This window comes from Stegodyphus dumicola, chromosome 4 (assembly GCF_044657685.1).
Source record: "Stegodyphus dumicola isolate Sdum_Otavi_A_Nest chromosome 4, ASM4465768v1".
In the NCBI taxonomy this organism is placed as follows: domain Eukaryota; kingdom Metazoa; phylum Arthropoda; class Arachnida; order Araneae; family Eresidae; genus Stegodyphus; species Stegodyphus dumicola.
Window position 1 is genome coordinate 57,669,241 of NC_140771.1, and position 24,824 is coordinate 57,694,064.

The following is a 24,824-nucleotide window of genomic DNA, read 5'->3' on the forward strand; positions in this document are numbered from 1 at the left end:
CTAATGAGTTCATTGATTTTTGCTACATGGATCCTGGAATTACAATTAATATTTCATCTATTTTTAAACCATATATATCAGGAGACAAAGTAGATTTAATGACCACTGGTGCTTCCATATATATAGTTATACTAACAGATGAAGCATAATAATAATCTCTCGAAGAATATATTTTTGAATCCAGAAACGGTTTGGTGACAAGAAGTACTTAGTACTTTGATATGTGTTTAATTGCAATTTATATAGAATTTAGGACTCATTATTTTGAATTACTATGCATGAAAAAATGAAATATGGTTTTATTTTTTGATAGTTTCTTCCATGTTGAAGTTTTGAGTCTCTAATAGTTGTATCCACCATTTTTGAAAGAAAACAGAATAACTTTACATAAATTATTGTTAATTAAAGTTTCATTATGATAGTTAATGCTTTCCCCTTATTCTGAGTCAAATATTAAATATTGTAGATATTATGCTTGATGTATTAAATATTGCAAATAGATACGGACATGTAAAATTAGTAAATTGAAACAAATTGGTACCTTGCTTCCCAGTTTCAACATTCGGTAGAACTGCTCTATTTTTGGTATACAGTAAACATTTGTTGAACATGGGAGATACTCATTAATTTATTGCACATACGGTAAAATCCTTTGCTTTGCACAAAGTACACTTTCTTTGGAAAAAGTGGGTTAGGTATAATTCAGATTAAGAAAGTATATATAAATTATACAAACTTAAATATTATTATTGTCATTAAAAGGTAAAATGAAACAAACATTAATTGGAATTCTAATCACTGCTTAATAAGTAGATAGATAATATTTTTTTTTTTTTTTTTTTTACAGCTAGTGATTTTTGCAATGTCTGCAACTATTCATTAAATGCTTCACGGTAAGGATAATAAGCACTGTGGAACTGCAGCACCCCCTATTTCCCCTTATTATTATTTTTAATATTTAATATAGTGTGCCCTTTAGTCTTTAATTCTTTCTTTATACTTTTACAATACATAATCCTTAAGCTTAATGTCAGTAACCATCCCCCACTTTGTGAAAAAGGTACGAAATTCTTTGTTTGGAACTGCATGCTTCACAGTTCCAGCAACTTGGTGTTTGGCTGTTCTGCGCATGCGCACACAGAGAGCAGCACGTGAGCCGGGTATAGAGAAGAGCACTGTCGCTCTTGCAGTGCCGAAATTCTGTCATGTTGCTGAAAACGTGATTTCTTTTTATTCCGTGCGTGTGGTATTCCTCCACAAGGTGGAACTTCATCATACGGACCATAAACAGAGTTCATGAAAATTTGCAACTTTTAAAAAATTGCCTTACTGAAATACAATCAACATCAAATGCAGATCAAACTATTGCAAAAGCAACAGGAATTTTAAAATATCTAAATGATGATAATTTCAAGTTTTGGTTAGAGATTTTTTTATCAGATACCTCATGTTGAAATAATGTACAATTAAATGCAATCCAGAGAAATTAGTGTGTTTAAAGTTTTCAAAACTGCTATTTTAGAATTAAGAAACTCAAAGTACTGTAAGAATTTTTCAAAGACACTGATGGTAGAAGCTAAGGAAATATGTGTTTTTATATTATGTATTGATATAATGCACAGATATTCTTCCACTAAACACTTAGCAGCTGCTAAATTGTTTAACAAGAAATGCTTAGTTTTAGGAATGAACATTCTACAGAAGAAATAGTACTGACCACTGAAGCATATCCGATGATTGGCAAAGAAAAGCTTGAAACTGAACTAAAAGTATTCTATTGTAGGTCTGATATCCATGAATACTGCAAATTAAGTGAGCTACTACAATTTATCTTCGAAAATAATCTAGATGATGTTCTTGGTGAAATTACGAAACTGATAAAAATTCTCTTGAGAGTTCCCATGACTACATCAGAGGCAGAACGCTGCTTTTCAACATTGAAAAGAATGAAAACTTTTCTAAGAAGCACTAGGAATTCGGAAAGACTAAATGCGCTTCATTGCTTTCAATAAGGAAAAATTTCCTCAGTTGTCATCTACAGATCAAGGAGAAAATTATTGATCTTTTCGTGCAAATTAAAACAAGAGGAATGGATTTCATTTTCAAATGACTAGACTAAGATTGAACTGTAATAATTTTGGTTAAAGTAATTAAGAAATGTTTAATTTTTTCTTGTAAGATTTCATGAAGTTTCGAAATAAATTTTCTTTTTATGCATGTTTGTTTCCTTTTACATAATTTTAAAACAAAGGCTAAATTTTTTTTGGAACAGCACTCCTACTAATTTTAGCCTCGAGTCGCCACTGGTAAGGAGTGCAAAGTTTTTCAATGTCTCCATAAAGTATCCTGTCTTTTCTTCATTTGGGTCAATCTGCATTACAAAATCAGACAGTTCTTGTACCCTTTTGAAAAATTCATTTAACTTCTTATACACATGAACCTCTTCAATATCACTTTTTTCTGGTGTTATAAGATCATTATTTCTGGTGTTATAAAATCATTCTTAGCTGGTGTTATAAGATCATTGATTCAGAATCAGTTAAATTATTAATATTGAATATCTTTGCCATGTTTCAGTAACTGTAATGATATAACATGGAAATGAGGTTTAAAAAACTTTTATGGTGCCACTGATGTTCAGATTTGAAACAACAGTATATATTCTGAATACAAAAATAACAATTATGATAATTGCCTTTGCATTTTTTGCCACTTTCTAGTTAGAAACAGGTTTTACTACATACTGCTTGATCTATTATTATTACTATGTCTGGGCATTTCAGAAAATTTTCTGAATTCCCAATAGTTTCATCCTTGATCCTTCCTGACAAGTACATGTTTAATATTGACACATTCATTCATAAAAACTAATTTATGAATCACACTGTTCAATACTCATAATTAAAAAATTTTTCTCTTAGTTAAGAAAACATGGGTTCTGTGATAGAAACAACAACATGACTATAAGATTGCATTTGGAGTTATTTAATGTAATGAAAAATACCAGGATAATGGGAAATTAGCTCATATTTAAGAATAATGGGAAGATCCATGCCTGCTCAAGGGAAAACACTTTCTATGACCACCAAAAATGAATAATAATAAAAAAAATAATAATAATAAAAAATCTGAAAGTGTTCGTTCAGATTTTAAATTACGTCCAAAGGGGCATTTTTTAAACATTTTGTGTGTTACCTTTATTCATTTATTATCATGCTTTTTGCACTTAAACCATAAAATTCAGTTCAACAGCAATGTCGCAAAATAATTTTAAAATGAGCATATCTTTAGAATTTCTGATACACAGTTCTGTGCACTGGAAATAAAAAGGTTCCCCCCCCCCATAGAGTGTTGCCATTGCTCGCTTTTAAATCATTGAGTTCGTTAATCAAAAATTCGTTAAAGTTTTACAAAAGATGAAACTGATAATAAAACAAATTCCAAATTTCAGCTTTCAGATTCCCATATCTGCAGTAGGATTACATCATTCAAAATTGGATGGCTCTAGGTACCATTGTTATATCACAAGGCAAGAAACATACATACATTTATGCAGATAATACAGGGCGATAGTATTTGGTGGCAACGATTTGAGAAGTGAAACGCCATTTATAAGGTTCGACGCAAAATTGCAAAATGAAAGCAATAGTCCTTCAGGGACAGAGAACCTTTGGATTAATTAAATAAAAAAACAAAAAAATTTGAGAAAAGTTCTTTGATGATAATATATGTGTTATTATACTGACATTTTTGGTGACAAATTTCTTACATGAATTAACTCTCTACTTTAAAATATACAAATCCTTCACGCAAGAAAAATTAAAAGTAACTTCTTAAATATCGAGCAGAATTTTGTTATTTTCTAAATCAGAGTGTTGAAGTTTGACAGACTTTCCTTTCTTTTCCTTTTTTTTTTTTTTTGGGGGGGGGGGGGCACCAAAGGTGCTATTAGCCTCAAACATCAATTTTGAAATAAAAGAAATATTGTTACCAAATGTTATCACCATGTATTATTTTTAAAGAAACAATGTTGCGAATTTAAAAATATCACGAATTTTAAAATTATGTTTTTAAATGTTTTATGATTTTACTTTTGAATTTTATGTGATGTAAGTTCAAACAAACCAATGTTTAGTAATAAAGGGGGAAAAAATTTTGTTAGCAAAAGTGAGGTGGTGGTAGTAGTACTTTGTAGTGGTGGTATTAAAAGTTTTTAATTTTTTTTTTAAATGGTAAGCGTTAGTCAAAAGGTTGACAACCTCTGTTCTAGTGCAATGCTGAAATCTGAATTCTTTCAAATTTTGTTTTAAATGATAGCTTGCATACAGAAGTTCTTTTGTTTGTTTTCAAATTAATAAGAAAGATAATAAAATTTACTTAGTTTTACACACAGTTTCTTCTTCTAAATTATGTTAAAATATCTGTCTCTTTCAATGTTTATTTCCTTTCAAAAGGCTCTGAAAGACATTTTGATTGAAAGAAATATTTTGATATCTAAACAAAGTATATTTTAAATTCTCTACAGCAAACTTTAGTAACAATGTATTTTGAAATATTTTGTTGCCAAAAATTGGATGTTTTGGAGAAGACAATCATCAATTCTATGCAGACTGTCAGTCAAATTTAGATATGGATAAGAAAAACTAGTTTTCCTATATAAATATTATCAACAATAGCTTATTTATTATGAGTGTATATGGATATATTTAAACACAAAAGTAAACAAGAATTTATGAGAATTATATTTATAATCTAACAGTTCAGTCACAATGCAGTACATTTTGATCTTCAAATGACACAATGATAGAGAAAGTTCAAAGGAAATGATTATCTATGCAGAAGTCGTTCCCTTTAATGGCCATAAATTATGTTCAGATTTGTACTTGCCAGTCATATGCTTTGGTAAAGGTATAACAGCTGGACATGGAACTTGCCCAGGTATTTCACATATGCAATGCCTCTTATAACCACTTCCAAATTTTGCAATCTCTGTATCCTTTTCTATAGTGTCTTTCCTCTCTTCTGCTTTGCTAGAGCTGTAAAAAGCAAAAATAACTAAATTTAATACAGTACAAAGTCCGTAATTTGGACTCGTCGGGACTTCGGCGATTCCGGATTATAGATCATCAATTTAAATCTGGTATGATGGCACGCAGAAATTAACAATTAAAAATATGAAACGTAATTTATGAAATAAAGAGCAATTATGATCTAAAGGGTATCAAAATTTACAAAAAAAAAAAAAAAAAAGCTTAATATTTATTTATTTACTATATTAAACATTTCTTTCAAGGTAAGATGTTTAAGTTGCTTCATTTTATGTGATAATACTTTCTCTTTAATTCTATAAACAGACATAATTTCTTGTTCAGTTACAAAGTACCACTGTTCAAGCCCTGCAATTGCTGTGTCGAGAATATCGACTAACTTGTTAATTGAAATTTTTTTCGTTTTCAGAAACCTCTCTATCACTTTCTTCACTATCGGAAGTTCCCATGGGTAAACGCTTTACGTGCATTAAAAGCGCATGCGTAAGTTTATGGCTTTGAGGCCCGGATTATAGATCATTCCGAATAATGGATGTCCGGATTACGGACTTTGAGCTGTATATGCTATTAAATTGATAATGTTTTAAAGTCAAAAACTAAAATCAAACATGGGCGAAGATGAAAGTTCTTACATGTCTATATCTATCTAGGTAATGGAATAAAGTTGAAAGTTACTAAAATTGCAAAGCTCATTAACTGAATGCAAATGCAGCAAAATAATGCACACACATATATATATATATAAATGAAATAGGTTTAAAAAATATTTTTAAACACATAATATAAGCCTTTGCTACTTTGAGAACCTTTTATACATGGTTTTGATTAGGAGGTGTTCTAAAAAGACTTTTAAACCTACTTTTTTTATATATATATGTATGAAGTAGTTTGAAGTCATTGGCAAAGCTAATGCAAAAAAAAATCTTGCAGACATATCCGAATCAAATACTCTTTTTTATTCTCATTGACAAATGTTTTAAAACCAACAGGGATCAAGTAGCGCAGCAATTGCTTTTTCTTGAAGAACCATATCAATAAAGGCTGGTCCACCGACCAGTTGTCAAATATGTTTAAAAAAAACTGCATGCATTTATTTCTATCTCAGTACACTAAAAACACTACGTAACCACAGAATTACAAATTGTCATGTCAAAACTAAAACACACAGTACTACAGAAAATAAATGAGACTGAAAAACAAAAAGCAATGATGGAAAATAATTGTACACACACTAAAATAAATGGTAAGTTAATAGAACAACTGTAATGTGAAAAATTTTGCTAATAAGAGTACGGAACTTGCACGAAACTTTATTTTGTCATGCATGACATAAGTTCAAAATATAAAATTGCTTATTTCTGAAAAAAGAATAATTTAAATAAGGACATTAGAAATATGATATAAAATGTGGATAAGGGCTTACAACTTTTGAGATAAAACAGAAAAAAATAATAAAATGTGAGGTAACCATGGACTGAAATGAGCTTATTTTCCATACTATGTATTACATTATTTTAAGAGTTCCAGCAGTAACTTATTGCATTCCAAATGAACAGTGCTTTGAAGGTCTTGAAGAATGCTACATGGGGCTGCAGTGATGCAAGCCAAGCAGTGTCGGATTTACATATAAGCTGCACAAGCTATAGCTTATATCCTCCACATTCTTGGAGACACCCTCAAAAATTGTACCATATTCCATATAAAAAAAAAATTGGCTCATATCCCTCATAAATGGTCCCATACCTCAAATAGCTTATGATCTGGTCTTATCTAAATCTGGTCCTGTGTCCTGCATGTTCTGTTGGATTTCAATTCAGAAAATATGTGGGCCACTCCATCTGCCGGATTCTTTCAACCGCACAATGATCAGCCACTACTGCAGCACAATGAACATTATCGAGCATTTTCAGGAAGTTATTACTGATTGCACCCTTAAACAACTTACGAAAAACCTCATTTCTGCATACTTCAGCATTCATGGTTGCACATGTGTAAGCGTACAGATCAACATGGCCATTCACAATGATGGCCGCTTCATGACTCTTAAACCAATGCTTTTCATGGACATTTTCATGCTTATTGCATATACTTTGCCCCTTCCAGAATGTAACACACCTGGGATTACTCTTCAAACAAAAACTGGATTCATCAGTTTAGAAAACTTATCTCCAGTTTGGGGGACTCCAATCATTGTAATTTCTACAGCATTGCAACTGGGCGTATTTCGCAGCTTAAGATACTGGGAAACAAATCACTGGTTTTTCGCATACAGGCCTCTTTCATGCAGCCTGTCACTCAAAATATAATTGGATAATCAAGTTCCTGTACCTGCAGTGAATTCTGTTGCAAACTCGGCTAATGTCGCTACTTCTTTTTTGTGTAATTATTGCCAAATAATGCTCTTGGAGTTTGTTGTGGCATGTTTTCAATCTCAACTTGGTTGTCATCATACATTATCAGTGTCTTTAAAACATTTTCAGATTCTTGACTAATGCTTTCAGTTATTTTTAGGTCTTTAGTGACTTATGTCAGTGTCTGCTCTACTTCTATTCTCCCAAGTGCCCACCATTTCTCACAATCTGTCATATGCCTTCTCAATGACATGTTTCATTTCCCACAAGCAAAATTTTATCAAGCCACTCATACGATATCCATCAACCAGTTACCTTTCATTGGACTTTACTTAACAGAATTAACATAAATACCTTTTTATAGTTGTTTGTTTAAATTTTCCCACCAGTGTATGTATCATCTTTCAAGGAGAAGCAAATATTTGTTACGCATTTGCTATGTTTCTGAGATTTTCCTTGTACAGCACTTTTTTTTTTAGAAGGGGTCAATAATTTAAACACTAGATGAAACTCAATGAAGATCGAGCAATTGACACTACAGTACTTTACATTGATTAGCAACATACGTAGAAACATAAAGATTCAATTTAACTTTCATTGCTTCAACTTCGATAAATTTCTTTGATTGAATTTTAAAAAAAATTATGTTTGAAAGAAATCTCAAAAACATAACAATTAAATTATGAATATTTGCCAAAAGATAACATATTTATAATTGTTCTGAAAAGAAAACAGAAACAAGTATTATTAGATAAGTTTTTGGCAAAGCAACCTGCAACTAAAAGTTAAGCGATTCTAACCCAGAACCTGTTTCCAGTGGGATAAAATTTTCAAGAGAGTGCCTTCCTGAATCAGAGGGGGACTCTCCTTCCCCTCAGTAACCCGCTTCGTCTTCCACACATCCCTATCCCCAGTCAGGACTCTTTGTAAAGGTATACTATGGTTAACTTATTATTTGCCAGTGTTATGTATTAGGAAAATTGATTTTTATGATGGTATTTTTCGGAGGGGTGGAACGAATTAACTGGATTTCAATTATTTTCAATGGGGAAGTTTGTTTCTAGATACACGAAATTCACTATATGAGCTCGATGCTGGAACAAATTAAACCCGAGTGCTGGAAATGGTGGAACAAATCTTGAGGTTCTACTGTACTGATAATTATTATTTTAATCCCACACTAATTGCTTTCTTTTAGCAATGTTGAAAATTGTAGAACATTATTGTACATTGTAAACTACCTAAACTCATTCAAGAACAAATTACTGAGATTACGAACAATAGAATTATGTAAGTAAAAGTTTAAATTCAGACTTTCATGCAATCAATTGGCAGCTTTAGTGGAAGATGAGATTATATGGAAGTAAAGCACTGACAGGACAAAGGCTTCTCTTACGAACCCCGATCTACTGATGTACTGCTTTCCAGTTTTCCAGATTTCTTTGCTCCTGATGAAGAGGGACCTGTATCTATTTGCTCTTGAAATCGATTGAAATCTTAACTTAAATCTGTCTAGTATATTTAGTTTTTTTAGTCTCACATTAAAAAAATTTCTAAATTAATACATTTTTAAGGAACAAATATTCACTTCAGCAAATTCTTGAAGTTTTAATTCATGCATTACCAATATATATATATATATATCTTGTATGGGGCAAAATAATCTTCTAACCCTTTCAAGGCACTTCGGGATTATCCCGCCGACCTGTAAACGCTCGCGAAAAAGCAAAAATCCTTTGGTGCCATTATAATGAAAAGCAGTTTCCAAAATAAACATTTTAAACACATTAAATTTCTCAAATAATAATAATAAAATCCTAATAACAAAAAAATATAAGTGTACTAATACGTAATAAAGAAGTGTAATAAAAAAGAATCAAAACAAAATAAAAAACCTGTACTTTTTTTATAATTACACAATGAATTATTCTTGAATACCATATATATTATTATAAATCATTTCAGCGGCCAAAAATCCTTGATTGCTCTTAAAGCACAGACAAGTCATTATCCTTGTGGACTCTCCGGCACATAAATTCGTTTAAATATGAATCCAATTGTTTTTGGGTAGTTCCGTGGTGTTTCTTGTTTCTTGATTTTGCCAAACCCCACAATTGTTCTAAATTTTGTGTAGGTGTACCAGTTTCAGGATCTACAAAATTATATCTGTGATTCACTTTAAAGTGTCGAAATCCTGCTGCTTCCAAGTCATCAGTTTTTGTAACTTTTCCCCGAGTCTGAGAAAACTGTAGTTCCTTCTGCAATGTTGTTCTTAATTTCAGCCATTAGAGTTACTGCATTTCATTTGGGAACCTTTATGATGAAATACTTGTTGGTCTCTCTGAAGAGTTTCTACAATCTATCTCTACAATTTAGTTTGGACCTCCTACTTGTTTTCAATCAGGTTGTAGAAGGCTACGAGTGCACATTTCTCTCATATAATTGTTCCAATAACAACTGTTTTTCCTGTTAAATCCAGTTATTTTTCTTCTCATTCAATTGATGTTATTTCTTGCGACCAGCAGTAAAAAAAACAGAGGGCAGTCAGAAATGGGAATTTTGAGCTTTCCAAACATGTGCCTTTTCAAATAGCTACTGGTTTATCGCACCTTTTTACACTGCACCACCATTGCTTATCAGTTTTGATATACAATGCCATATTCTGGCCATTAAAGCACATTTTTGTAGAAGAAACAATTCTATACTCTTAAAAATATGTCATTGCATTCTCTTCAGTGCTAGGTAAATCCCTAATTTGAACCATTTTGTAGTGGAGTAAAAAAAAGCAGCATATTTTAACACGCTAAAGAGAACTAACTTGCATAGTCAAGGATTACATAATTATTTGTGATTATTGGTGCAGAAGCTACCTTTTGGCGATAATATCGGGTTTGGTGAAAATGGTCAACGGGATAATCCCAAAGTACCAATTTAAAAAAATTTTAGTGCCAATGTTATAATACTTTTTTGTAAACAGCAACTATGATATAATTTAATTGTGTTATTCAAACTTTTACTTTGTAAAAAAAAAAAGTTATTCATAATTAATTATTACAAACATAATAACATAAAAATGTAACAAAAGTTTGCTTTCACAAATATTTCCTTCCCTTCTCCCAATTAAAAACTTTGTGAAAAAGCAGTTTACCAATGAAAACTTGTATATGTAAATCCACTGTGAAAGAAATAAAAGATTGATGGCAATAAAGATATGCAGCAAATTTTTCATAAGTTCACAATTTTATGCTTTTATGCATTTACCAAATTAAATTTTAAAGTAAAAAAAAAAAAATAAATTACTGAAAGATTTTACATTTAAAATGCATTTTAACTTACACTGGTTGGCCTAAAATTTTTATTAGATGGTTGAGAATTTCCAAATTACTTTTGCCAAATACATCCATAAGCACATCTTCACCAGTATCTAAAACAATACAATAGATAAAATACAGTGTAGAAGTAGAAAAGAATAATTACAGTATTTAACATTATATAGTGATACTTATAAAAATGAAAACATTTTACATAATATAATATTGAAAAAACATTTTATATGATATAATATTGAGGATCGAGTAGAGAGAAGGGTACCCCTTGTGTTATTGCGAAGCTGTTTCCTTTATCACCAAGTTGTTTCATTTATGGTAGTCTGAGTAGTTGAATGTTATGGAAACCCTATTATGATATAATCGGTTGCATGATTGTGGTAAATTCGTAATGTGGATGTGTGTTGGTTAGAAAATATATTGCTTGTTTTGTAGTTTAGATGGTAAAATGGCTGAATGTGGTAAGATTAATTTGAAGTTTCTGTACGATTTGAAAAGAAAGGGGAAAAGAGCATTACTTGATTGGTGTATACATGAAGGTTTACTTAGTAGCCATTATTAGATGTCCTGTTTGTAGAGAGGAAATGCATATAGTTGAATGCCGGAAATGCGTACCGTCGAACATAGCTAGAGAGGATATTTTTACCCTTACTTTGTGAATTTATGTGGCGATGCCAGTATACAGATTCTTGTTCAGATAAAGTTTTTGGATGCTGTTGAGGAATTTTGTTTGACTGAAGACATGTTAATTCGTAAATAAGGTTAGTGGATATTTCCTTTGTGTAGTGCAAAGATGAATTTCCTTTTTTATTTTATTTCATTGTTTGATTTAAAATGTAGTTTATTGAGATTATATACTTTTTTGTTGGCTGCTCCTTGGACTTTTTAAGCGAATATAGTTCAATGTGTACATGGACAAAGGGAGTGCACAATGCCTAGTTTGTGCAATACTCTGATGATTTTTTTTTTTTTTTTTTTTTTAATGTGAGAATAGGTCAATGTGTACATGGATAAAGGTCAGGGGAGTTCGCAATGCCAAGTTTGTGCAATTCTCTGATGTTCTTTTAAGTGAAAATAGGTCGATGTGTACATGGATACCGAGTTTGTGCAATTCTTTGCCTTTTTATTTTGGTTTTGTGTAGCAGCGATTTTTTTCATAAAAATTGCCATACCACAAGGCAAAATAACAAAACAAAGAATTGCATAAACTCGGTATCAATGTACTACCAAAAATCACCAATTTTTGCCAAGGGATACCCGTAAATATATTTTTACCAGTGTTGAAATGCCCCCAAAAAGTAATTACATATATAAATCTATTTATTACAGATTTTTTTTCTTTTTTTTTTCAAATTCAGAATTTATATGAATCAACAAGAAATTCATTTAAAGCACAAAACAGTCACTAACCTCCCACTTCTATTTGAAAAAGTTTAAAAGTTAGTTTTAATGCTATTTATTTATGAAAACAAGTAATAAGAATTGTTCCACACTTTATGATGTACTTTTTTAAAGGAAACTGGATTTCATTCACATCAGAAATGAGGGAAAACATAATAATTCAATACAGCAAATACTGTTAAGGATGAACTAACTACCTATCTTCAGTTGTCTTATCTACTTAAACACAGGTAGACATAAAACCCCCTAAAACCTGATTATCTTGTGACAGATGACAGTCCTTCTATATTACAGGATACACAATCATTCAAGTCCATATCACTAAAATACACATTTCTAGAGACTTTTAGCATAAAAATGTAAAACCTTGATACTTGGTAGAGTTATAAAAGTAAGCTGCAGTCTGACCTTCTATTAAACAACTAGAAAATAAAAACAATATATAGTATTGGGTCACCTGAAAAGTTCTGCAGATTGTTTATGATAAACACAAATGATAAAAACATAAGAAAAGTTAAATGAATTATGTAACCACCATTTTATTCAATGACATTTTGTCATGTATAAGACAGGTGGAAAATTACTCCTTTAGAAAAGTCATTATGTGTATTTGAAAAGAAGCTAGAGACATGCAGTTTAACCATCCTCAAAGAGGTGAATTCCAGGCCATTCAGAGAATCCTGAAGTGACTTAAGGAGATGAAAATCTGAAAGGGCAAGGTATAGAGAATATGGGAGGTGATAAAAAGCAACTCAACCATACTCATTAAGTTTTTGTCTGATATTCATCGAAATGTGTTGTCAAGCTCTGTCATGTTGGAAGATAATACCATGAAGATTGGTTGGTTCTTGGCACTAGGTTTTGATTTCAGCTTTTAAAACTTCCATTTGGGAACAGCATTTTCTTAAATTAACTGTCTGACTTGGTGACAATATTTCATAGAATATGATTCATTTGTAGTCACACTATACACAAAGCGTTATTTTTTGGGAATCTTACTGTCCCTCTCAATGTTACTAAGAGAGGATCTTTTGGCTTATCCCATGTTCTTCTTCTTGAAACATTATTATACAGTATCTAATTCTTATCTCGAGTAATAAGTTCTTTTAAAAAAGGAGTTCTCCCCCCCCCCCAGCAAAGAAAGTCAAAACTCGAGCAAGCATGTTCTGCTCCGTTAAAATATGAGTTACCCATAAATCGAAGCAGCTTACATACCCAACCTTCTTTAAGCGATGATGTATTTTTGGAATATTTATTCATTCTTATAGTTCCTTAAAGCTTGGATTTTTACCAATAGCTCCTTTTAATGGGTCTCTGGATAAGGTACCCATACATTTAAGCAGATTACATACCCAATTTTTTTTTAAATGATCATGTATTTTTGGAATATTTATGCTTTTTGATTGTTCCTGAACTGTAAAACTTGGATTTTCATTAATAACTTATTTAAATGGTCTTTAGAGAGGATGGGCATCCAGAGTGGGCTTTGATGCTAAGTAGTGTTCAACTAGCTTCCTATTTCTTGGCTAAAGGCTAAAGTTCCTATGCTTCCTATTTCTTGACAATCTGCCAGCCCGCCCAACAAATGTAAACCAGAAATCAGTGAAATTAGAATTTTTCCAGTAATGCGATATCAGTATTACAACTTTTGGGCCAAGGTATAATTAGAAGCTTCAAGATTGATTACAGAAAACTGTTTTTACGGCATGTTCTTTGTCAAGCTGCTTGCGGAAATACGGAACAGTTTGCAAAATTTGTCAATTTACTGAATGCCACTCAGTAGATAACAGAGGCTCTTAAATATGCATTACAAAGTTGTATTAAACGTTGTTTTAAGAAAGCAGGCTTTGAAATTCCAGTTTCGAATAACCTCAGTGAAAATACTAATTAGGAAATTTAATTATTTAATTTATCAAAATCAGTGGCAGTGCTCAAATGCAAGAATATACAGAAATCAATGAAAATTTATGTATTAAAGACACCAATGACAACATAAAATCTTTTATTTCAACTGTAGCTGATGATGTTAGCTTTAACAAAACTAGTTTGGAGAGCAGTGAGGAAGATGAAGAAGAGCCAGAAGATAAGTATGACATAAAAAACTATACAGATACCTTAAAATACACTTCTCAATTAAAAAAATTCATGATAACAGTTGGTGATAATGTAGAATTTAAGATCATAAGAGACTTTAATATCCACATAGGAAAAAGTGCTTGCAATGCAGACACTTTCAAACAAACTGCGCAATGGATTATTTTTAATAAATTTCTGCAAGTACAAAACTATTGTTCATTTCATGAATTTTCCACTAATTAAAGATTAAGACAATACCTTTTTTTAATACAGTCAAAAGTCTTTAATCCAGACTCGTCGGAACTTCGGCGATTCCGGATTATAGATCATCAGTTTAAATCTGGTAAGATGGCATGCAGAAATTATAAAATTAAAAATATGAAACCATAATTTATGAAATAAAGAGCAAGTATGATCTGAAGGGTATCAAAATTTACCAAAAAAAAAAAGCTTAAAATTTATTTGTTTACTTTATTAAACATTTCTTTCAATGTAAGTTGTTTAAGTTGCCATTTTTGTGCAAATACTTTCTATAAACTGACATAATTTCTTGTTCAGTTACAAAGTTCCACTGTTCAAGTCCTGTAATTGCTGTGTCAAGAATACCGACTAACTTTTCAATCGAAATTTTTTCGTTTTCAATAACCTCTCTGTCACTTTCTTCACTATCGAAAGCGGTATTCTCTGGATCTAGAGCCATTTCTTTACAAATTCCAATAACTAGAAAATTTCACCTTTAGTTTGTGATGTCCGAAAACCTTCAAATTCGCGGCTATCATCTTCATTGTCCTCACCATGAAATATGGTAGCTGGCCATAAATAATGACAAGCATTTTTTAACGTATCTGGAGACACATTCTTCCATGATCTTGCGATGCTCCACACAGCAGATTTTATGCTAAAAAATTTTAAAAAGTCTTGAATAGTCTTACCACTGTTCAAGAAATTTAATATGGATTTTAAAAATTCTACTTTTCATTTGCATTTCAATGTACACACTATTCCAATATCCATAGGCTAAATGATGGATGTACAATTTAGAGGAAAAAATAATACAGATACATTATCTTCACTAAAACTTTAAGTGAAGTATGCGCCGAACAGTTGTCAACAATCATGACTATTTTTGAGTCATCAGGTAAACCAAACGAATTAAAATGTCACCGAGCCTCGGGTATAAAATGATTTTTAAACCAATCATTCATCCATGCTGTTTTTTGCACTTGTGTGTTCCCGCAGCATTTGTGTATGCTAAAATTGTTAGTCTCACTTTGGAGTCTTTGACACCAGTTGCAGCCTTTTCTGTAGAGGTTGCCAAGGTATTTTGCAGTACATATTGCCAGAAAAGACCAGTTTCATCAGCGTTGTAAATTTGTTCAGGAGATAATCGTTCACTAGTAATGAGTTCAATGACTTCATCGACAAATTGTTCAGCAGTTTCAGTATCAGCTGAAACTTTTTCACCTGAAATTTTTAATTGTCTTATACCATGGCGATTTTTAAATTTAGTTAACCAACCTGTTGAATACGTAAGTTAATTTCTTCATGAAATATTTTGGCTTGAGCCTTTAGCATTGGACCCATCAATAGCCCACCCTTGCTGTGATGCTGTCTGACCCATTCAATCATCCCTTTGTCATTGTCAATAACGAACCCTTTTTCTGTTATTAATTGCAAATGGGGTGTTGGAATCCACAAAAAGTTCCTTTTCTTTTTGCTTATGTCATATACATTTGACTTTCCAATGTCATACTCTTTGCATAATTTTGAGATAGATATGCCTTTATCCATTTTTTTGCAGCAATTCCACTTTTTGTTTGATGGACATCAAAACATGCTTTTGCTTTGTAGATCCTTTGGCAGCTCCAGAATTGGAAACTCTTTTTGACATAATCGAAAGTTCAAGCTTAAGTTTTTATAAAATTGCTCTAACAGTCTGCAAAAAATAATAAGACGGATCCAATTAGAAGATTAAGGAACAGTGCAATCTGCAACATTAACTGAAATATCTTAGAATCAGTAAAGATAATTTTAGCCTAAATTATACCATCTGTTAAACATTAAATGTGCATGCATAAAGCATACAAAAAAAAAAAAAAAAAAATTGTGGTCCGGATTATAGATCATTCCGGATCATGGACGTCCAGATTACGGACTTTGTGCTTAGTACATATGAATTAGCTTTCTGCAAAATGATTCTAGATGCTTAGGTGTAAAGATGAGGATAAATCACTGCATATGATTAAAGGCATGATTAACCTGTCTTCTACAATTTTTATAACACCTTTTATACAACAAAGCAAGTTTCAAATTTTTATATGAAAAGTTTTAATTAACAAATTATTTTCAAAATTTATAATAAATGTTTTATGGTTAAATAAGTCCGCTTCTGTTTCAATAGGATTCTAAATTAGCAACTTCTGATTTGCCATCAGTATCAAGAAGCTCATAATTGGGTATTTACACTTACTTCCAGCCAACATGCAAGTACCAAAAAAGTAGGTTATGCTAGTACCTTGTGTATGTAGTTATTCCAGTCCATAATAGTCTTGTGACTGATTTACAACTGAATGATTTTCACAAAATTAAACTGAAGTTAATTCTTTTCTTCAACCATAAACAATACTTCTTTTACTGTGACAAATTGAAAGGTTGCAGTACCAATAAATTTTGTCTCCAAAATATAATTTCATTTCATGATTAATATCACAAGTAGCAATTTTTAAGCAAAATGTCTTTTGCTTGAAAGAATTTGACAGATTCTTCCTCCATTCTGGGCAAATCCCAAATTTTCATTGGTCTTTCATCCATTTTTGATGCATTAGAGAAAAGATGTGACTGATAAAAAATGGCCGTGACTTGTTTTGAAAATGTGGCAGTGAAAGTTTACCAGCCAAGATATATCGTTTGGTATCGGATGTTATTTTTGTTAACTTTATCGCCTGAGACAGCAAAATGGAAAAGTACCCAATTTTTTCCTTCGGGGAGGGCAGGGAAGAAGAGAGGACTTATGTATTAGCACAACCATCTTGCCATAGTTTGGGCAGTTTTGTATGGAAGAAAAAGAATAATGATTCACAATTGCAAACAATTATTTAGTAAATATGTATATTATATTTTAATTTAGTATTTATCCAGAAAAATCAATCAATACTTTTTTTCTCTTGGAAATTTCACAGAGACTTTTCTAAGAATTCAAAACAACTGTTCCATTTAACAATCTTGCAGGAAACTACCAAACTGCAGCAGCAACTTTATAAAACTTTCTTCCGCTGCAGGCAAAGTCTATGAACATATCTTTTATAACTGAATTTAACAAAAAAAGTATCACAACTTAGTACAGAAACGACTGAAATTAGGAATATAGAAAAAAACATGCACACAGAAAACAGTGACATTGTTTATTAAAAGTGAACAACTATTATGTACCTGGTTCCAGAATTTGGCACATACTGATAATTTGATGACTTCTACTAGATGGTTGCACTAATATGTTAAATCCTTGTTAAAACAGACACTACACTCAGTCACCAAAACTGGCAGACTTAATTGCCTAATCTGTAATGGCCAATTTCCAATGTTCCCAAAAGCTTATGCAATGGCTGTTTTACAAAGGAATTAAGTGCATGTAACTAGCAAATGTTACCACAGTAACATTTGCTAGTTACATGCACTTAAAAAAATACTGAATATTAATAAATAACAAATAAAATAAACTGAGAGCAAGTATCATTAATTGAATAAAATATTTAGGGTTCAAAATTTTAAAAACTATTCACCTTATCCTAAGAAAATAATCTCTTACCTAACCAACACCTGACAAATGATGTTGGAAACATGTTTCTATAGAAAACAACTTGGACATTTGGATTTTTATATTGCACTTGACACAAATTCCAATATACAAAATCTCTGTAAATAGATATTATTTTTATTAATTTTATATACTTTTTTAATCAAACTCATATTCAAATGAAACACAGTATATTAAAGCTTCAAATAAATGCTTTCATGGCATAAAATTAAAAAAAACATATATTTGAGAAAAAAAAAAAAAAAGAAAAGAAAAAAAAAAGCAACTATGGCCACATTTTAATATTTCATACTTTAATGTATTAATTACAAATGCATTTAAATATTGTTTATGTACAGATATAGCATAATTAAAAATTAAATTAAAATGCAATATTATGCCATTAATAATGTAATATTACATACAAATACAAAAAAATTAAATGACCTTAATATGCAATATTATGCCATTAATAATGCTACATTACACAAAAGAAAAATAATTTCAGCTATGGTTAAATATATATCACAATTTTATCTTCATAATTACAACCATTTCAGAGTATTATTAAGAGAGGAAGCTTCATCCTGAGTGATTTTTGCTAAACTTAATTATTTAACAAGTAATATTTTTATTGGGGGGAAAGGATAATTGGTAAATCTTTGGATTATGGTAACTTGGCGATTTTTTGGCGACCAACCCTGCTACAGCAACCTGCTGTTTTTTTTTTTTTTTTTTGGAGAGCATTTTGTTTTCACGAAGTAAGGCCATGTTTGTTTGTTTTTTTTTCTGCTAGCTGAATTACGCTTATGCTAGAACTTTTATGGAATAAAAGTGCTCAATCATGATGAAGATTAGGTGCGAAATTGGGAGAAAGTGTAGAATCCCCCACTGCTTGCCGTGTTTTTAAGAATTGCATATACACGGTATCCATGTGCACGTCAACCTATTTTCACTTTAAAAAAATATCCCAGAATTGCATAAAAATGGCACTGAGCACACTCTTGACTTTATCCATGTACACATTGACCTATTTTCACTTTAAAAGTCAAAGAAAATTGACAAAAATCCAATTCTTCTTACTCTTGTAAAAAGCACTAAACAAATAAGTGGGCGATTCTGCACTTTAGCAGCGAAATTGTTTCTAAGTGCTTATTAGCTAAATTCCCGACTGGAATTTTCCGGAAAATGTCTCATTTCTCCGAGACAAAATAATCTGTGATTCGAACTGTGTACTTCTCAGATTATTGCTAAACTCCTAGCTAGTAACCTTTATTGCCTTACCAAAATGTCGCCAAACTACCTGTTACCATATTCCAAAGATTAGCCGGAGAATTCTTTAGCAAGATTTAATGATCAGATCTTTGGCGAGATGAAAATTTTTCAATCATCCAGCACATGATCAAGAATTTTTGCTACTATTTGATTTCCATGGCTCGTTATCAATGCAACTGCTTTTATTATGGCATCAAAAGGCTTGCCTTTCCCGGAAGATCCTCGCATGTTGCTTGTTTCTGATTTTATGAAAATTATGCAATGATTTCAAAACTTTCTTTTCAAAAAAAAAATTATGTTTTTATTCACACAAAAAATTATAAATGGAACAATTAAGAAAAAAGAAATAAGTTACAAATACAAGAAAGAAATAGGTTTGTTTATTAAAAATAAATAACCATGGATTAGACTGGATTATATGATTATAGCAAAGCATATAAAAGTTATCTACCTATGAAGAAAGATGCTTTCAAAGAGGACATTTTTTACAGAAACTGGCTTGTATTCATAAACATACACAAAAAAACTATGAAAATACCTGTGCAGCAAGGAAGTTTGTAAGGAATAGAATTCAACAAACAATAATGAATCATATTTAATAATAGCATGAAATAATAATAATGAAAATCCTTTGGCTTGATACTTTAGTGATAAAAACATGTATTGCAAGATTGAAAGGCATATGACCTTCTGCCATAGAGCAAACACATCCTGCATTGAAAATAAAATCACACTAATTCAAACATAATGTACAGAAGCATGATTTACATATTATTTTAATGCTAAATAACTTTTTCTTGCATTGTATTGTTCCTTTTTCTTTTTAAGACTGCACAGCCTACAAGATCTTGCCTCCCGTACCCCTAGAATCAAAAACATGTATAAAACCCAATGTACTTCAAATACTGCATGAAGATTTTAAGAATCTCTTGAAAGTGAAAACCTGGAATAAGTCCTCTGTTTACCCTTGCATAAATCACGAAGTTTGCATAACTGCTAATACTTAGAACTATCAATGTTATACAGCTTTCACTTGCATAATGTAGAACAATGACATATTAATTTATTTTAAAGGCTGTAGCACAGATTAATTTATTTTATAGGCTGTTGCACAAATTACTATCATTTTAGCTTTTGTTATTACTACTTGCAAGATCTGATATTATATTAAAAACTAAATGGCATTATAAATTTTCAGCTTTTCTTGCAAGCAGTACATAAAACAGGAAAATGAAAATGTAATTTCTCTTGTTTAAAAGAAAAAAAAAAACTTTTAATAATTACACATTATTTTTTAATTCTGTTTTCGAATATTTTTAATCAACGGTCCTTATTATGAATCTTAAAAGTAAGATTCATTTTAATCATAATAAAGAAACAAATCAAATTCAAATAATGCAAAGAGGCTCGCATTCATTTAATGTTTGTGTTTATGTAGCAGAATAAGAATGCATTATGTAACTGCAACAGAAATAAAAAAAAAATTAAGCAAAAAAAGCTATCTTAGATTGGTGCTAATTTTTAATATAATCTATGGATTTCGTGAAAAATTTGACGTAATTCCCTCTCCCCTCCCTTTTTTTTTCCGTCTAAAGGGGAGGGAGCTGTGCTACATCACACTCGAAATCGATAAAAGTGTTGCCCAAAATTTATAGCTATCTAAGGTTTCTTTTTGCCTATTTAAACAATGCTTTCCTATTTCGGTAAAACCGTAGATTACGGCCCAGTATGGCACGTTTTAAAAAGGGCATATTTAGATAACCGGCACTTGCGAGTTTCATAAAACCTGTAAACATGGAACAAAAACTGATTTCCAAAAAAAAAAAAAGGGGGGCGGACGAATGTTCTTATTTAAAGCAAATTTAATACGCATATTATGGGATCAGCCATATTAAGAACCTTATTTATCTCGTGTTTAATAACTGCAGTAGCAGAAATGAAAATTGTTGTATTTAGGCGAAATTCAAATAAACAAGCACTGTTTTAGGGATACTGCTTTCCAAACACAACACTGAAAACAGAATGTTCCTATTATTTTAGACATACTCAAAAGTATTATCGAAAGAATATCTTTACTCATACTTAGCTCCTTGATGATAAATGTCTTTCTCATTGTAATGTACAGTCATTATTTGTACATTTTTTCGAAATATTAGTTTGCCTTGCTCTAGGTATTTGCGTGTTCTTCGGATTGCATGCGAACCTAATAAGTACGGCATTATATATTAAAAATTAATCTACAATAACAAAATGAGACAGACAGACAAAGTAGACAGATGTCTTGTTTTGCACCCGCTAAGTCTTTCTGCACCGATGGGCGAAAAATCAAGCATAGGTGCGAAGGAAAGGTATATAGAAAGAGGGGCAATTTCGCATTTGAGGAGAGTAAAAAGGAACTTCGTACATCTTGCACGAGTTCAAAAGGCCAGGAAGAAAAGATGGGACAAAATAAAATTTAAAATAAATGGCCAAAAAAAAAAAAAAAAAAAAAAAAAAAAAAGGCCTATAGAATGAAAAGGAAAAGAAGTAGGAAATATCCTAAAATACGATTGTGTCGATGAGTGTAGTTAAAAGGAGAAGAAACTGTCTTCATTTACAATAAATAGTGTCTCACATGTGTGTTTGTGTAGTGAGTGTGTTTGGTAATGGTGAATAGATGTGTTACTGGGGAAAAAACAATTATTGACGGTGTTAAAATGCTTCGTATCAAGGTATTTAGCATGGAATATAAAGTAATATGTACGCTTGCATCCTGAGATATCAACAAAGGTCATCAAACAAAAGTATATATTAATTTAACCAAAGTAACTTATGCTACTTTCATTCTCAACATTTTCATACATTTTTCAAAAAACAGCATCAGACTAACAGCAGAGAACCATATACAATATATACAATACAAGACCACAATCGCACACACCAAAAAAAAAAAAAAAAATATATATATATATATATGTGTGTGTGTGTGTATATTACTGAGTATATGTATTAAAAACACAAATTAAACAGTATTTATTAATTTAACTATCATAATTTATTACAAGATTAATTATTTTACTATCATAATTTATTACTAGTTAAATAATGTTAGTATAACACTATGAGGCACACTGTTATTTATATAAGCTCATAGTTCTAAGAATTCATTTAAGGCGGTGAAGAATAAACCATCCCTTACATATGGACATTTAACAGATAGCAAAGAACAGTATGAGAAAAAATCGGTGAGGTATAATATTATTTAAAGGCGAAACTATATTCAAGCGATCTAGAAAGAAATGAGAATCCAGAAGATCCGAGAGGGAAATAGCGCGATGCCCAAATTATCCCTCTCATCCCCAAATTTTCCCTCTCTCGAGTATCCTTAAGGGCTTTGTAAGTGTTGACAGACGTGAACTGATAACGCTGGCGTCTGTTTGGAGTTGATACACAAAGGAAGCCACAAGCAATGGCAATTTCAAGTATTTTTTAATGCTTTAAACTGATGAAAAATTAAGATTTATTGATTTAAATGCACTTATTTAAAGAAATTTGATTTAGTTTAGATGAAAGAAAAGTACTTATCTTAAAATTCCAGGCTTTTGGAGTATATCCTTACATTGTCCGCTGTTTTATTCTCGTCAACATCGGAGCCGAAATTCATTGGAATGATATAGGTTTTGTAGGGGAAAAATAAACATTTTTCAAAGAAATTTAATTGATAATCACCAAGAGGAAAGGAAATATTTTCACTTTTTTACGGAGCGCAGCGATCGTGCTGCCGCTTGCCTCGGTGATCGCAGACTCCCCAATAATAACAAAATCGTTTGTGTACAGTTAAAAAGCATCTAATGGTTGCAAATATAATGCACACAGCATCCGGGGGACAAAAAAAAAAAAAAAAAAAAAAAAAAAAAAAAAAAAAAAAACCTTTAAAATGAATTTTACGTTGAGCAAATTATTTAATTTGATTTATTTTCATTATTTTATTAATTTTACTCATTCTACCTGTAATTTATACATTATTATTAATAAAAATTAGTAATAAGGTTGAAACTGTGCACATCATATATTTTTTTTTAAAACTCAAATTTATAGATATATAATAATAATACTTGCTCTTTGCTTCATTTAAATTATATAATAATAATAATATTTTCTCTTTGCTTCATTTAAATTAAATAATAATAACACGTACTCTTTGCTTCATTTAAATTATTAAAATAGTGTTATCTAAAATGTATTTAATACTTATGTTCAAATTAGGTAATAGTAAAATCATAGAAGTACATTGTTGGTATTTATATCGTTGAAAAATTAGATCATAATTTATTACTATAATGGATGAATTTTTAAATTAAAAATGTGAGATGGATTTTAAACGAAAATGTCTTCTACATTACACTATTCGAAACCGTATTGACAGTCGACAGTGTTTGTTTTTCGCTCATCCGAGCAGAAAGACTTAGCGGGTGCAAAACAAGACTTCTGTCTACTTTGTCTGACTTAAAAATGTCTGCTCGCGGTGGTAAAAAAAGGAGCAAATCTACATCTCGGTCTGCTAAAGCTGGAGTTTTATTTCCCGTTGGACGATTTCATCGGTATTTAAGAAATGGTACTCATCATCAGAGAATCGGTGCAGGTGCACCGGTATATATGGCTGCTGTTATTGAGTATCTGACTGGTATGATTAATCTAATCAATTTTATAAACTGTAAATTTGCCTCTTACTTTTGAAGTTTGTTTATTTTATCAGTATAAGGAGGAATATATATGAATGTCTTGCAACATGAAAGTGTTTGGCGTGCCTTGAATGGCATTTATTGGAGTATAAATCTGCAGAAGAACTTTTTCATAAGTGGCTGCAGGAATACTTTTCAGACTTTTAGTATAAAAGAAGAAAATAATTTTTTTAATGGAAGCAAAAGTATTAAAAGCAATAAAAACAGTATTTTACTTAACAGTATTTAGTTCTGTACATTACAATGCTTTTTAATATTTTATTTAACTGAATGGACTAATTTATTTTCCTACCTATTTATAAAATACGAAATACTTAGTTAGGAAAATGAAGTGTAGGAGGCAAAAATGTGTAATCAATCACTCCTTGTATCAGTTAAGCAGAATGAATTTCTATACTTTGGAGTATTCATAGTTCCTCAGGGCCGAGTTTCTAACCATTGGATCAGGTTAGCTGCATAGGAATTTCATGATTTTCATCTTTGTAACATTAAAGTATTCTAATTTTTCTGAAAACATATCTTAATAGGCAGATAACTTGTGTATGTTTTATTGTAATATATTGTGAGATAGGCAGATACCTCTTGAATGTTTTGCTGTAATGAACACATTTCGTTTTAACTTGAGATTTTAAAGATTTTTTTAAAACATGTATAGTGTTAAATTATGCCTTCATTTGACTTTTTTCGCAAAAGAATTCATATACTACTTAATTTTGGAAAGCCTATCTAAGATAATAATCTTAAAAATAAATTTAAAATTCAAAAGTCGGGTTGAGCTTTAAAAATATTATTTTTTAAAGCATATTTTTAAAAAGTGTGTTTTAAGAGACAAA

The 24,824-nt window shown here is 30.9% G+C and overlaps 2 protein-coding genes across 2 annotated transcripts in view; one reads left to right on the forward strand and one right to left on the reverse strand.

Moving 5' to 3' along the window:
• Nucleotides 1–4,729: 4,729 nt before the first annotated feature.
• mRpS25 (mitochondrial ribosomal protein S25) lies at nucleotides 4,730–21,547 on the reverse strand. The gene is made up of 4 exons (XM_035357541.2): nucleotides 21,353–21,547; nucleotides 18,008–18,114; nucleotides 10,736–10,823; nucleotides 4,730–5,036 (listed from the first exon to the last, which is right to left on the reverse strand). The coding sequence occupies exons 1-4, from the start codon at nucleotides 21,487–21,489 to the stop codon at nucleotides 4,832–4,834; spliced, it is 537 nt and encodes a 178-aa protein (XP_035213432.2). The 5' UTR covers nucleotides 21,490–21,547; the 3' UTR covers nucleotides 4,730–4,831.
• A 2,167-nt stretch (nucleotides 21,548–23,714) lies between these two features.
• The window catches only part of LOC118187345 (core histone macro-H2A.1-like), a 71,897-nt gene continuing 70,787 nt past the window's right edge, over nucleotides 23,715–24,824 (forward strand). Inside the window, exon 1 of the mRNA XM_035357542.2 lies at nucleotides 23,715–23,933. Within this exon, the coding sequence (XP_035213433.1) occupies nucleotides 23,762–23,933 (172 nt within the window). The 5' untranslated portion in view covers nucleotides 23,715–23,761. The remainder of the gene's footprint in view (nucleotides 23,934–24,824) is intronic.

Coding starts and splice junctions, on each gene's coding strand:
- mRpS25 (XM_035357541.2), bottom strand. CDS start 21,489: ATGCCGTACTTATTAGGTTCGCATGCAATCCGAAGAACACGCAAATAC. Junction 10,824..18,007: donor ATTTGTCAGGTGTTGGTTAG/GTAAGAGATTAT, acceptor GTATTGTTTTAG/ATACTGGTGAAGATGTGCTT. Junction 5,037..10,735: donor AAAATTTTAGGCCAACCAGT/GTAAGTTAAAAT, acceptor TGCTTTTTACAG/CTCTAGCAAAGCAGAAGAGA.